The 13,249-nt window shown below is 42.8% G+C and overlaps 1 protein-coding gene across 1 annotated transcript in view; it reads left to right on the top strand.

Annotated features, from left to right (window-relative positions):
• sptbn5 (spectrin, beta, non-erythrocytic 5) overlaps positions 1-11,276 on the top strand; it is a 165,848-nt gene extending 154,572 nt beyond the window's left edge. The window contains exons 64-67 of the mRNA XM_048600480.1: positions 1,162-1,338; positions 4,585-4,738; positions 5,939-6,151; positions 7,759-11,276. Of these exons, the coding sequence (XP_048456437.1) occupies positions 1,162-1,338; positions 4,585-4,738; positions 5,939-6,151; positions 7,759-7,979 (765 nt within the window). The 3' untranslated portion in view covers positions 7,980-11,276. The remainder of the gene's footprint in view (positions 1-1,161; positions 1,339-4,584; positions 4,739-5,938; positions 6,152-7,758) is intronic.
• Positions 11,277-13,249: the final 1,973 nt, after the last annotated feature.

Here is a 13,249-nt window from a genome sequence, read left to right as displayed (position 1 = left end):
CACATGGCAATGAGCACACTCACTAGCGCATGTTTACGTGCAGGTTCACCTACACACTCACTTTTGTATGTAGTCATTTATGCACACAATGTGGAAAGAAGAACAACTCTCCTATACATATTCTCATTTTTATATACTCTTTCATAACTATGTATTCACACACGTATTCCCCCACAGTTTCAGATAGTCCCACAATAGAAGAAAAAGCTGGTTCTGCAAACTTTAGCCATTTGTTTTTCCACTACCCTGTAAGAATACTAATTAGACAAGAATTAATTAGGACTTCTGGTGATGCATACTTTAAATGGGTTTTTAAAAAAAAGTCTGGCTCTGGTCCTTATCAAGGTGAGGAATGTCAGCACAGCAAGATTTCAGGACCTAGTATCAGCATCAGGGTTTCTCAATGCTGGTAAAGTCGAGTTGATGCGAAATAAAAGCACCCTCTACTCAACACAGGCCCATCAAACTCTCCCAGGGCAGGTACGTATAGGGGTAGATTCAGAGGAAAGCTCCCTTGCTTCCTCATGCAGGCTGCGGCAGTGTGGACACTTAGAGGGAGCCTTTGGAGAAGGTAATTAGCAGCATTTGAAAGCAGTTTTGACCAAAATTTCCTGTTTAAGTTGTTCTTGAGCCTGTATCTAATAATAGAAACTGTCTAGGAATTACACTCTGCTATCTGTGTATGTGCAATATCACTGCTGCAGTCCGAAAGCACCAATACAACAAGGTCGGTTTAAACATGTAGTTTACATTATAAACGTGGGAAACGAGGACTGTGTGCACAGTTTCTAAATGTTGACTGAATTTTACCTACGCTACTTATCCTGGCTTCTTGCCCTGCTTTGCTTGGAGATTTCAAATGTACAGCACCACAGGACTAATCCGAAATCATCCTTCAGCAGACCAAGAACTCCAGATATTTAAGACTAGGAGGGTACAATTTGGTTACAGGATCCATGCCTGCAGCTGTACACAGCACCAAGCCAGAATTGGTGAACCTGCTTACAATTTTGTGCTGAAGCTGCCAAGGGAATGGAATTGAGTTGTCTTGTGGGTGTGTGAATGTCTTACCGGTTCATGGAATCACTGGTGGCTGTGTGCCACAAGATTAGGTGTGGTTGAAAGACTGTCATTTTGATAAGTTGACTTTGTCTTTGACAGAAGAAGAAAGAAGATGGAGAGAACGCTGTGAAGCGAAGGAAAGAGGGATGGACTATGTTGTTGACACCTTCATTAGCATCTGCTGATAATTCCAACATGTCCTCGGGAAACCTGTCAGCGGATGGGGAAGAGTCTTTCATCAGTGTGGACTCAGCCATGCCTAGCCCTTACAGTGAGGTAATAGAAAACAGAGCCTCTAATGCAGGAGCTCAGCATGGATCAGCACAGGGACACAAGATATAAAACCAGCTGCAAGGTTCTCACTCACATTTTTGTGTATCTGTCTGCAATGGCACCAGGGCTGCATTCAGGGAAAAATAGTGAGGCCACGATGGCCAGTGGACTGTGTGCCAGACAGTTCTTGGAGTAGATTGGGAGGTGGAACCAGCACTCAATACTGCATGAGGATGGAGGCTCACTCCATACTAAAGCAGTTGACAGTTCAGCTGTTGGCCCAGCTGACATTATGAGAAGACCTATCTTTAGTCACTTCCTTTCCCTGCATATATCTGAGGACTGAATTTAGACATGAACATAGAACAGTACAGCACAGTACAGGCCCTTCAGTCCACTATGTTGTGCTGACCTAATATCCTACTCTAAGATCAAAACTCACTATCCTTCATTTTACTATCATCCATGTGCCGATCCAAGAGTCACTTAAATGTCCCTAATGTATCTGTCTCTACTACCACTGCTGGCAGTGCATTCCATGCACCCATCACTCTCTGTGTAAAGAACCTACCTCTGATATCTCCCCTATACCTTCCTCCAGTCACCATAAAATTATGCCCCCTCGTGATAGCCATTTCTGCCGCAGGAAAAAGTCTTCGGCTATACACTCTATCTATGCCTCTCATCATCTTGTACGCCTCTATCAAGTCACCTCTCGTCCTTCTTCCTCCAATGAGAAAAGCCCTAGCTCCTTTCCTCACAAGACCTGCCTTCCATTCCAGGCAGCATCCTGGTAAATCTCCTCTGCACCCTCTCTAAAGCTTCCGCATCCTTCCTATAATGAGGCGACCAGAACTGAACACAGTGGTCTGACCATAGAGCTGCAACATAACCTCGTGGCGCTTAAACTCAATCCCCCTACCAATGAAAGCCAACACACCATACGCCGCCTTAACAACTCTGTCAGCTTGGGTGACAACTTTGAGGGATCTATGGATGTGGACTCCAAGATCCCTCTGTTCCTCCACACTGCCAAGAATCCTGCCATTAACCCTGTATTCTGCATTCAAATTCGACCTTCCAAAATGAATCACTTCACATTTTTCCGGGTTGAATTCCATCTGCCACTTCTTTGCCCAGCTCTGCAACCTGTCAATGTCCCCTTGCAACCTACAATAGCCCTCCACACTGTCCACAATTCTACCCACCTTCGTATCATCGGCAAACTAACTTAACCCACCCTTCCACTTCCTCATCCAGGTCATTTATAAAGATCACAAAGAGCAGAGGTCCCAGAACAGATCCCCGTGGAACACCACTGGTCACTGAGCTCCAGGCTGAATACTTTCCGTCTGCTACCACCCTCTGTCTTCTATTGGACGGCTAATTCTGCATCCAGACAGCCAAATTTCCCTGAATCCCATGCCTCCTTACTTTCTGAATGAGCCTACCATGTGGAACCTTATCAAATGCCTTGCTAAAATCCATATACACCACATCCACTGCTCTACCTTCATCAATGTGTTTTGTCACATCCTCAAAGAATTCAGTAAGGCTTGTGAGGCATGACCTGCCCCCCTCAAAGCCATGCTGACTATTTCTAATCAAACTATGCTTTCCCAAATAATCATAAATACTATCTCTCAGAATCCTCTCCAATAATTTGCCCGCCACAGAAATAAGACTGACTGAAGGAAGGAACCTTTCAGCAAAGTTGGATGGAGTATTTGTGGGAAGGAAAATATCTGGGAAAAAGTGTGTCTGTCAAAAAAAAACATATGTTAAAAGAACACCTGGAAGGTCAAAAAAAATCAAGGATTCATTGTATTACTGGTATACCATCAAAAAGGGGATATGACTGCCATTATTTAAAGAGAGTATTCTGGAAATCTTGGATCCCTGTAAAGAAATAAGAAAAAGATGGCTGAATGAGAAACAAAAAAAAAAGCCAAAAAATAACAAGGGAAAAGCATTGGAGCATAGAGGGGAGTTTTGCATTTCAGAAGTTGTGATAACCCACCTTGTGTCTGTGATTCATCCTGCTTCTGGTCCTTGGTTCCAATACATTTTCACTTTGTTTTCCTTAAAATTCTTAGCAAAGAACTAGACTGGACTGGAGAGGCCCATGTAAAAGATTTGTGCGCATCATGTGGGGTTAGCACACTGTGCAATCAGTGTATATTGCTAATTAAAAAGGGTGCTGTTTCACAACAACTTCATGTGGCTTATGCTTTCTTGTATTGGAAATGGACTTGATTCTTTTCATTTTAAAGGTGTTTTTGACCATTGTTATGCAACTGAAGGCTGAGAAGTTAGTCTGACAGCATACTAGATTCTTAGGGGGCTTGATTCAAGGGTTGCGGAGAGGTTTTTTCCCCTTTGTGCGCAAGTTTTAAGACCAGAGGACATAATCTCTGAATAAAACATTGTCTATTTAAGACATAGATGAAGAGTTATTTTTTCTCTGAGTAGTGAATCTGTACAATTCTTTATTGCAGAGGGCTGTGGAAGTTGGGTTATTAAATATTTTCAAGGCTTAGATAGACGCATTTATAATTAGGGAATCAAGGGGTATGGGAAAAAAGCAAGAAAGTGAAATTGAGGATTCAGATCAACCATGATCTCATTAAATGGCGGAGCTGACTTAATATGCCAAATGGCCTTATTCTGCTCCTACATCTTATGAACTTAGTCATAACTACATCTAATTGTAACAGTGACTCTTCTTTTTGATCCTTTGTGACCATCAATGTGAAGTTGAGATGAAAATTTCCTATCAGCTTGATCCTTGTTTATTTAATAATGCATACTTACTTTAATGTTACTGACATATTGTCCAGTGACCTGTTAGTTCGGTTGGCTGGATGGCTGATTTGTGATGCCTACCGTGCAGGTTCAGTTCCTGCAGCGGCTGATGTTACCATGAAGGCTCCATATTCTCAACCTCGCCTGAGGCGTGGTAAGCCTCACGTTAAACTGCCACCAATAATGTGTCTAATTAGAGAGCAGCCTATGGTCCTCTGGGACTATGATGACTTTACCTTTACCTTTTCTTACCTTAGTAACATGCTATCACCTTGGTAGTACATTATCCAACTTAATGCTTGTTTATCCATGTCGCTGCTCAGTCTAAGTGATGTTGTGCAAGAACTCCCATAATAGAGTTACATGCAATCGTTTATTGAGATCTAGCGATTTCTGCAGAAGCAAACTGGCTCGCAATATAACTTCTACCTACTGCCCCCACAGATATCTATGAGCAGTGAACAGCACACTGGATCGATTGCACCCGATGAAAGCAGCAGCGACCTTGTGATTGTGGACGACCCAATGTCAGCATCGCAGTCGAGAGCAACCAATTCCCCGGTCTCCATTGCAGGCTCAACTTCAGACCATGTGAATGGTATGACGAACAGGAAGCTCTCGGTGCATTAAGTAACCCATCCTTGCACCAAATGTGTGGCTGGGAACATAGTTGGTTACTTTGTAACCTTGGATTAAAGTCGGATGTCGTTGCGTGACTTTGAGTCACCGGGGCAGTGATCGTCACCCGTACTGTTTAATTGTCTAGTTTCCTGTTTGTTTTGTTGTACCACTCAAGCTTGTGATTATAAATAGAATTAGCAGCTGGGGATTAGTGGGAGGTAGGAGAACAATTCAACTGTGATATCAGTCCAAAGTGTCAATTTGTAATCTTCCCTTCAGCACTTCGTGAATTGTTTTCTCATATCCTGCTGGTAGTTCTATATATGTGCCTGCGTATGTGTGTGACTGTATATTTGCTTGTATATGTGTCTGTACATCTGCCCACATATGAGTATCTACAGGCATTTGTTTTTTTTTAATTCCTTCATGGGATATGGACATCACCTGGCAAGCCCAACATTCTTCATTGCCGTGGAGAGGTGATTGAGCCGCTTGGGTGTTCTAGGATTTTGTTGCAGTGGCAATGCCAGTATGTTGTGTAGTCTATCCAGTTTTATTATTCCTAGACTTTTTCTTGCCAGCTGGATACTGTGTTTGTATTCACGAGAGTTTAGAAGGATGAAAAGGTATTTGATTGAAATGTATAAAATTCTAAAAAGTTAGACAGATTACATAGAGAGAGGGTGTTTTCCCTTAGCTGGAGAATCTGGAATCAGGGGACGGCATCTCAAGATCCGAGGCAGACCATTAGGACAGCGACGAGGAAAGATTTCTTCATTGAAGATGGTCAACCTGTGGAATTTGCTACCACAAGGCTGTGAGGAATGAATCACTAAATATATTCAAGATAGTGTTTTTTTTTAAGATAGTAAAGGTATAAAGGGATATAGAGTGAAAACAAGAATGTGCTGTTGAGCTAGAGAATCAGCCATGATCATGTTGAATGCAGAGTGAGCTCAAAGGGCTGCTCCTGCTCCGAGTTTCTGATACTAGGCAATGTGAGGACAATTAATAAAAACCTCTGTCAGTGGTTTACAATGCCTTGTGATGGCTTTTGGATCCCAGCTGTTAATGTGGACACACTTCAGGGTGTCTACCTTAGTAGAACATTCATGAACTGAATTTCTGTTTTTTTTTATAGCCTGGGCGGTGATGTATTAATCTCCTTCTTTTTCAGGTGTTCCACAAGACAAATCTGTTACTAATATAGGCCTGTCAGGGAGGGGCAGGGGCCGTCCAAAAGGATCTGGAAGTACCTCAAAAGGTTCAGGGAAAAATCGAGGCCGCAAGTCTACTGCTGGCAGTGCTGCAGCAATGGCAGGTGCCAGGGCCGGTGCAGCAGCAGCTTCAGCTGCTGCATATGCTGCATACGGGTACAGTGTATCGAAAGGTAAGGATTAGATGGAAGCTCTGAACAGTGTCTGCCTTGGAACAGTGGCAGCACACTCTTTCCCCGTAAAGATTCAATGTAGTGTCATCATTTGCGCACTTGTACTAACCTCACTCCTCGTGGCTGAAGTAAAGTCCATTAGTCTCACTAGCATTGGGTGCAATTTCATACTTCAATTTTCAACAAAAGTGAGAATGGTTTGAGCTATATAAAGCAAGTGTAACTGTTTCATTTACTGTCTGAAGTTAGTTTGTCCATATAAACCATCGAGACTGTAATCATTTTACTGTCCAATATCAAGGTAATCAAAAGTATGGCCTGGGGATCCCAATAAAGAATCCTTGCTTTACAGCATTTAGTGAAATTGATTGTGTGATTCTCCTTTTTCAAAAATTATACTGACTAAACACTCTTATTAAACCAAGTCACTGGTTCACACCAACAAGTGGATATATTTACTCCAGACAAGAGAATGAACCTAAAATCATACATAAAAGTGCAGCAAATAATAAAGATGTCTCTTGCTTTCCTTAAAAAGAACCTTTAATCAGAATTGCATTGCTGTAGCTGACGTCTGGCCTACTTCTTGTCATTCTGGCTAGATGCAAAATATTTGAGATGAAACTATTCCATCTATCCTGACTTGACTTCTATGGGTTTTCATTCTCTGATCGCCTCTGTTCTCAGTTGACTCATGTTCTCCTGGCACTGCATTCTCTTCATTCTCTAATTGTATTTGTCATTGACTTGACTCATACTTAGCCTGTGCAGATGTTCTGTCCTGTCTCCACCTTGGTGACACTTGGTTCCTCACTGAACCCACTTCAAAATTCCCACTTTTGTTCATCCATTTAGATATCTCACTGAGAATTTGGTCACAGTTATGTCATGAATGATGAGTCTTTAAATGACCAACCAGACTAGGTTTCCCTGCAGCACCCAGGAACAGCATGTTGATAAAAGGGTTACCGGGGGAATATTAAATGAGGGGTGCAGTGAGCAAGCAATTGAATCCTTCCTGATAGCTTGGCTGCTCTTTTTTTGAAGTAAAGCACCCTGATTAGTGATTGACTATGCTCCAAGTAGAAAAAATGGTTGACACAATCGAGCAAGCTTTATTCATTATAGATTAATGTGCAACTCATTAAATTAATTTGTTTATTTTCTTTTTATGTTTTTGAGGGTGAGGTTGAACTCCTGCATGTTATTAAGAAGTGTTTGGAAATTTACCCTGTTTAACTTCTACTATACATGTCCAGTGAGTGTTTCAGGGAGATTTACTCTGTATCTAACCCTGTGCTGTCCCTTCCGGAGGATGCTTGATTGGGACAATGTAAAGGCAGCTTTACTCTGTATGTAACCGTGTGCTGTACCTGTCCTGGGAGTGCACGAATGGGGACAGTGTAGATAAAGCTTCACCTAACTTGTGCCTACATTAGATTTGCTTGGTGCCAACAATCAATATGGTGCTCATGCAAATGTGCCAACACTAATATCCCTCCCACTTTTGTGAAACTGTTGATGATTTTGAGTTTAATTTTGTTGATTGTGATTGTTGACTCGTTTTTGCTTTTGAATCTCAAGATATGTTTTTCTTGAATCTCCAGGTATGACAGGAAGTGGCCCTGGGCAGTCTCCCCTCTCTTGGCCAACGAGCACTGCCACCTTTGGAATGATGAGCACCTCCCCCTTGAGCTCCCCTCATAGCATGTCAAACAGTGTCCCAGGGACACCCCAGACTCCAACTGATACGAGCACGCCTTCACCGTCCCCCAGCAAGAAGGCCAGCCGAGGCCTGGTTCAGCCCCCAGTTGTTGGGGGCCGGTAACCATGAAAGTACTGGTGTGGGTTGGGGGAGGGAAGGGCTGCAGTGAGTGGACAGGGGAGGGAGGGCAGGTCGCAAGACTTTGATGTTTAAGGGTTTAGAGTTGTTTTAATAGCCGAAGTGAAATCATGGAGAAGCCTTTTTCCCTCTGAATGACGTGTACATAATGTTTACCAGGAGAGCACAGAATCCTTGTTTGTTTCTTTTTGAATGTGCTATTTTTTTATAGATGAATTTGTAAATATGTACAAAAAAAAGTGAGAAATCAAACAAACTGCTATCTTTTACTAACCTGACAGACTGGTGAGAATCCAGCCAAGTGATGAATAGTAATTTTATGGAGAGATTGTATGCGTGTGAATTTTTACTAGTTTCCAGTGCTGAGAGGTAAACATTCTGAAGTCCTTGTGTTTTAATTTGCAGAGGCGGAAGCTATTTCCCCTTGAGAACAGAAGCAGCATTCAGCTTCCTGTGCCTTCCTCTATGCCTCCTCCTTCCTCATACCACTGTTATGTTTGCATCAGTCAGCTACCAGTGACTGCAAGTGGCACCTGCTTAAGAGCTGCAGTGACCCCTGGACTGGCCGGGACAAGCCTCCAAGTATAAGTCCCGGTCTGCTGACTGTTGGCAGTCAGCGCACATCGAAGCTTGTGAACTGTAGCATCCAGTCTGCGTTCCCACTCCCATTGTTACTCATGTAAAGACTTTGGCAATCAGTTAATGCTAGAAAAAAGTCACATTTACTGTTGGAAATTCTCAGCAGAATTGTCAGCCAACGGGAGGAAGAGAGCAGGTGCTCGCTTCTTTCTGTGTCAGAAACTGGCAGACCCACTATGCATTTCCAGCTCTCCTTCAGTGTGAATAGAAAGTGGCCATGTCGTGACCCGATTTGAAACTCTCCAGCAGTGGTGGAAGCTGTGACTAGTTCAGGATTATCCTCAAGTAGCAGAGTGTTACTGCTGTGTTACTGCAGATACCGACACAGTCCAACAAACATTGATATACAGAAATCACATGGGAAAGGAAGGGGCATCTGCAATACCCACAGGATACACTTTGTAATCCCTGTTCCCAGCACAGTTAATGGCACCACCATGTGATAGCTGCTTGAAATCCAAAGGATATAATGATCTAGAAACCTGCACAGAACATTAACTTTCCTTCCAAGTGAAATTTTATGGAGGATATTGCATGGCTAAGGCAGTGCAACTCTTTGATAATCCAGCATGTTATGTACTGGATTTGGATTGAATTCTGCACTCCATCCCAAAGTTCCAAATCTCTCCTATGTTGCCATTAATAGGAGGTGCTGAAAAGAGCCCAGAGGTGGGACAATAATACATTTCCACTCTATTGTATAGTTCTGGTTATGTACAAACAGTACTTTGTCATTGAGAATGCATAAATCACAAGTTCCTAAGCAGAATTCAAACTAAATTTAACATGCTAATTGTTGCAGTAGAGTAATAAATCTGGTCCCAGCTGCAAGTTGGCTTTTTCTCCTCATGTTGCCCACTTTCTCACCCCACCCCACTGTCTGTCCCTCTCCACTCCTCCTATTGTGCACCCTGCAACCATCTCTCACTGTACTACCTATCTCTCTCTCTTCCCCCCCCCCCCCCCCCCACCAACCCCTTCCTCTCCCTGTGTCGCTCTCTCCTTCTTCCCTATCTGACCCATTCTAGTCTTTCTCTCTACCCTCCCTCTTGCCCCTCCATTTCTCCCTCCCCATCTCTCTCTTTCCCCCCCGCCACGCCCCGATACTATGTATCTTCTCTCTGTCTCTCTTTCCCCACTGCTGTCTCTTTCTCCCACTCTTCCCCTCTGTCTCTTTCTCCCTACCACCGCTGCTTTCTCCTTCTCTTGTCTGTCTGTTTTTTTCTCTTTTCCACCCCCTCCCCAACATCTCTCAGCCTGGTCTCAATCTTCTCTTTTCTTTCCTATTCCCTCTTGTTCAGTGTATCATCCTTCCTGTTACCCCCTCTGTGCTTGTGTTTCAATTTATTTGAGATGTGGAGCATTGAGTCACAGAATAACCTTCCTGAGAACTGCCTTCTGTTTAAATGTTCAGCCAAAACCCTGGGAGGGGCCACTGCACCCCATTTGGGTGGACCAAAACAGAACAAAGGAAGGTCAAGAAATTGGAGGCTAGATTTTGAAATCAATAGCCAATATATTGTAAAGTGCGATAAATACAGTATTTTAAGCAATGAGAACAGATGAAGTCCTTTAACATTCTAAATTATATCAAGGTTAAAATCCATAGTTTAATATCTGCACTTATTTCTGCTCTTCAGTTGAACCCACTGTCCCTTCCTTGTGTTGACAGGCTTGGTGTTGCCTTACATCTCTGATTCACCGGCTGCTTAGTTTTTCCATCCAGTGGAATGGATCTGTTGAAAGACTCCATGTATAATTTAGGAGACATTGTTCTACTTGTATGGGCAGCTCTGTGAGACAGTGTGAACAACCTCTCCCAACCCCGCCCCCCCCCCCAAATGAATACAACAGAACTGCAGACACTAAGATACACTGACGTGAAGCAGTTTGATGATCTAAACCCTGGACAGCACCAGCCAGGGTAGAGGTGACTCTGTCATACTCAGATCACATCCTTTATCCTTTCTGCGGGTTGCATTCCACTTCTAGCCAGTGTGCACTACCCTAACGGCTACATCTAACCTTGTGTAAGTGCTGAATCTCAACCATAAAACCCAAATTAGGCCGAATCTGCAACAGTGTGTATGTAAGCATCTTCCTTTGGCCAAGTGCATAAAAATGTGTGCCGCAGACACTGTGTGCCTGGATGAGAGGGGTTGCCTAATATGGATCCTCTGGTCCTGTTTCAAGTTGCTGCACTCGGCTATTTTGTGGTCCAGACGCCATTACATCACTAAATGTTTGTACTTTTAAAGAGAATGCGTGACAGTTTCAGACCCGTTACCCAATTTGATGTCTGGTACAAGTTGTAAACTCAAACAGAGCCCTAGGCCTTTTTTAATTTAATTCATTTTCTGAGCTACATGGAAGCTGGACCTACAGTTCAGAGTCGGGAAGGTTTGTGGAGGATGCATGGAAGAAGAGGCCTGGGTGGTTAATTATACAATGCAATACCAGTTCACTGAATCAGTTTGTTCTCCCACCCTCCCCTGACAGTGCGGGCTGGTTAACTGATTTGTTTTATTGCTATGCCATAACTCAGTACAATCAGTTAATAAAATCATAATTTGTTCAACCTTAGCAAAAATGATTCAGGTACAAGCAGTACAGTATCATAATAAAATCAAAGTGTCTAAAGAACGGCCTCTATCTGTGTTTCCTTATGTTAACCATGGTTGTGAATAAGGATCTTTAAACAGTTGCTGGAGTGACCCATGGTAGGAAGAGAAACCGGTAACTGGACTGTACAGACAAGGACTGCACCAGATTTGGTCCTTTGCCAATGTACACTTAAATGGGCTCCGCTGGATAACAGGATCAGATGTAAAGTTAGACAGTGTGTGCTGGACTAAAACAGTCTGAGTGTTTGACCTGATTGCTGTGACCCTCTGCTCGGAAAGAAACGAAAGGTTTTGCTATTGCTGGAGCATCTTTCACAACCACTAGCTATCCCAAAGCATCTTTCTGCCAGTAAATTACAGTTTAAAGTGGAGCCACCATTGTAATGATGGAAAGCCTCTGCAGGTGAGGATTCAGTCTACCTTACTTTGAACATCTCCCAAACTCATTTTGTCAGCTTGCAAGTGAAAAATTTGGTTGAAATGCCAGAGTGTCCTGATGCCTCTGGTTCATTATCTTGCCAAGATCAGTGAGCATTGTATGTGGAAAATGTGACCTACTTCAAAGTATTTAAAATTTTCAAAGGTTTCAATGAGAGTGGATACAGAACAAATGTGTCCTCTTATGGAAAGAGTGCAGCTAGAGGCCATCAATGGCAGGTGGTCACCAAGAAGAAACCTATTCACTCAACAATAAGTAGGAATTTGCAACTTGGTATCACAGAGTGTTCTTTTAACTCATTCATGGGATGTGGGCATCACTGACTAGGCCATAATTTATTACCTGTCCATAATTGCTGCCAGAGGGCAGTTATGAGTCAACTACATTGCCATGAGTCTGGAGTTACAATGTAGTAAGAGTAGGTAAGGATGGCAGATTTCCTTCCTTAAAGGACATTAACATGTGTATGACCATTACCGTGGTCAACGGTCACCATTAGACTAGGTTTTATAAGTTCATAAGAGATAGAAGCAAGAGTAGGCCTTTTGGCCCATTGAACCTGCTCCACCTTACAATAAGATTATCGTTCATCTGTCTGTAGTCTCAGCTCTTCCCACTTGCATTATCCCCAAAAACCTTGCAAAAATCTATCCAACTGTGCCTTAAATATATTTAATGAAGCTGCCTCTGCTGTTTCCTTGATCTCAGATTTTCAACAGATACAAATGTCATATCACCATGGTGACTGGACTCAAGACATTAACTTCTTTCTCTCTCTACCTTTGCTGCCAGGCCTGCTGTGTTTCTCAGACAATTTTTGTTTGTTCTCCTAAAACATCGGCCTGGAACTCTGGATTACTAGCCCAATGACATTACAGTTACATCACCACTGCCCTGTAAGCTAATACTATAGATGCATTTAAGGTGAAATTGGACAAGCATATAAGGGAAAAGGGAAATGGTTATTATAGCAGGTACAAATTTGAAAATATGATAGGAAATGGGGGGCATATAAACACAGGCTGTAGAATGGTTGGACTTTCTGTACCACTTATGATTTATCTTGTACTGTTAATGATATCTTCCATTGTGTTGGTTAAGAGTAGGCTGAGGGAGTGGCAATTTTCTGGATGGATTTGTCCTGCTATCTGTGGACAAGGCATATCTGAACATATTCTGCTTTGTTGGGTCTTTGCACGGGGCAGTATGCTACTTCTGGAGCCAGTCTGATCCTTGTGCATGCATTGTGTCCAGTTTTTAGATCACACATGGAGTAAGTGGAATTAGCTGAGGAGTGGCATCTGGGATCAACATACCCTCTCATTTTCTTTTGGAGTGAGTGGGTGATTCATTTTAGCGCACAGATCCTTGTTTAACTGCATATGCACAGTAACCTAAAGGAACCTGCAGAAACTTCCACTGTTTACTGGTTAGGCTCTTGCAATGCCCCTATCTCGGGACCAGGAGACAGAAGTTCAAGTTCCACCAGTCTCCCCTATCATTGCAAATGGAGATGTGCATGGACCTTCCTGTTCTTGTTCATTGTTTAATTA

The sequence above is a fragment of the Rhincodon typus genome, chromosome 8 (genome assembly GCF_021869965.1).
Source record: "Rhincodon typus isolate 14 chromosome 8, sRhiTyp1.1, whole genome shotgun sequence".
NCBI classification, from domain to species: Eukaryota; Metazoa; Chordata; class Chondrichthyes; order Orectolobiformes; family Rhincodontidae; genus Rhincodon; species Rhincodon typus.
Note: the sequence above shows the minus strand (reverse complement) of the source record. Positions and strands in the feature narration are given on the sequence as shown.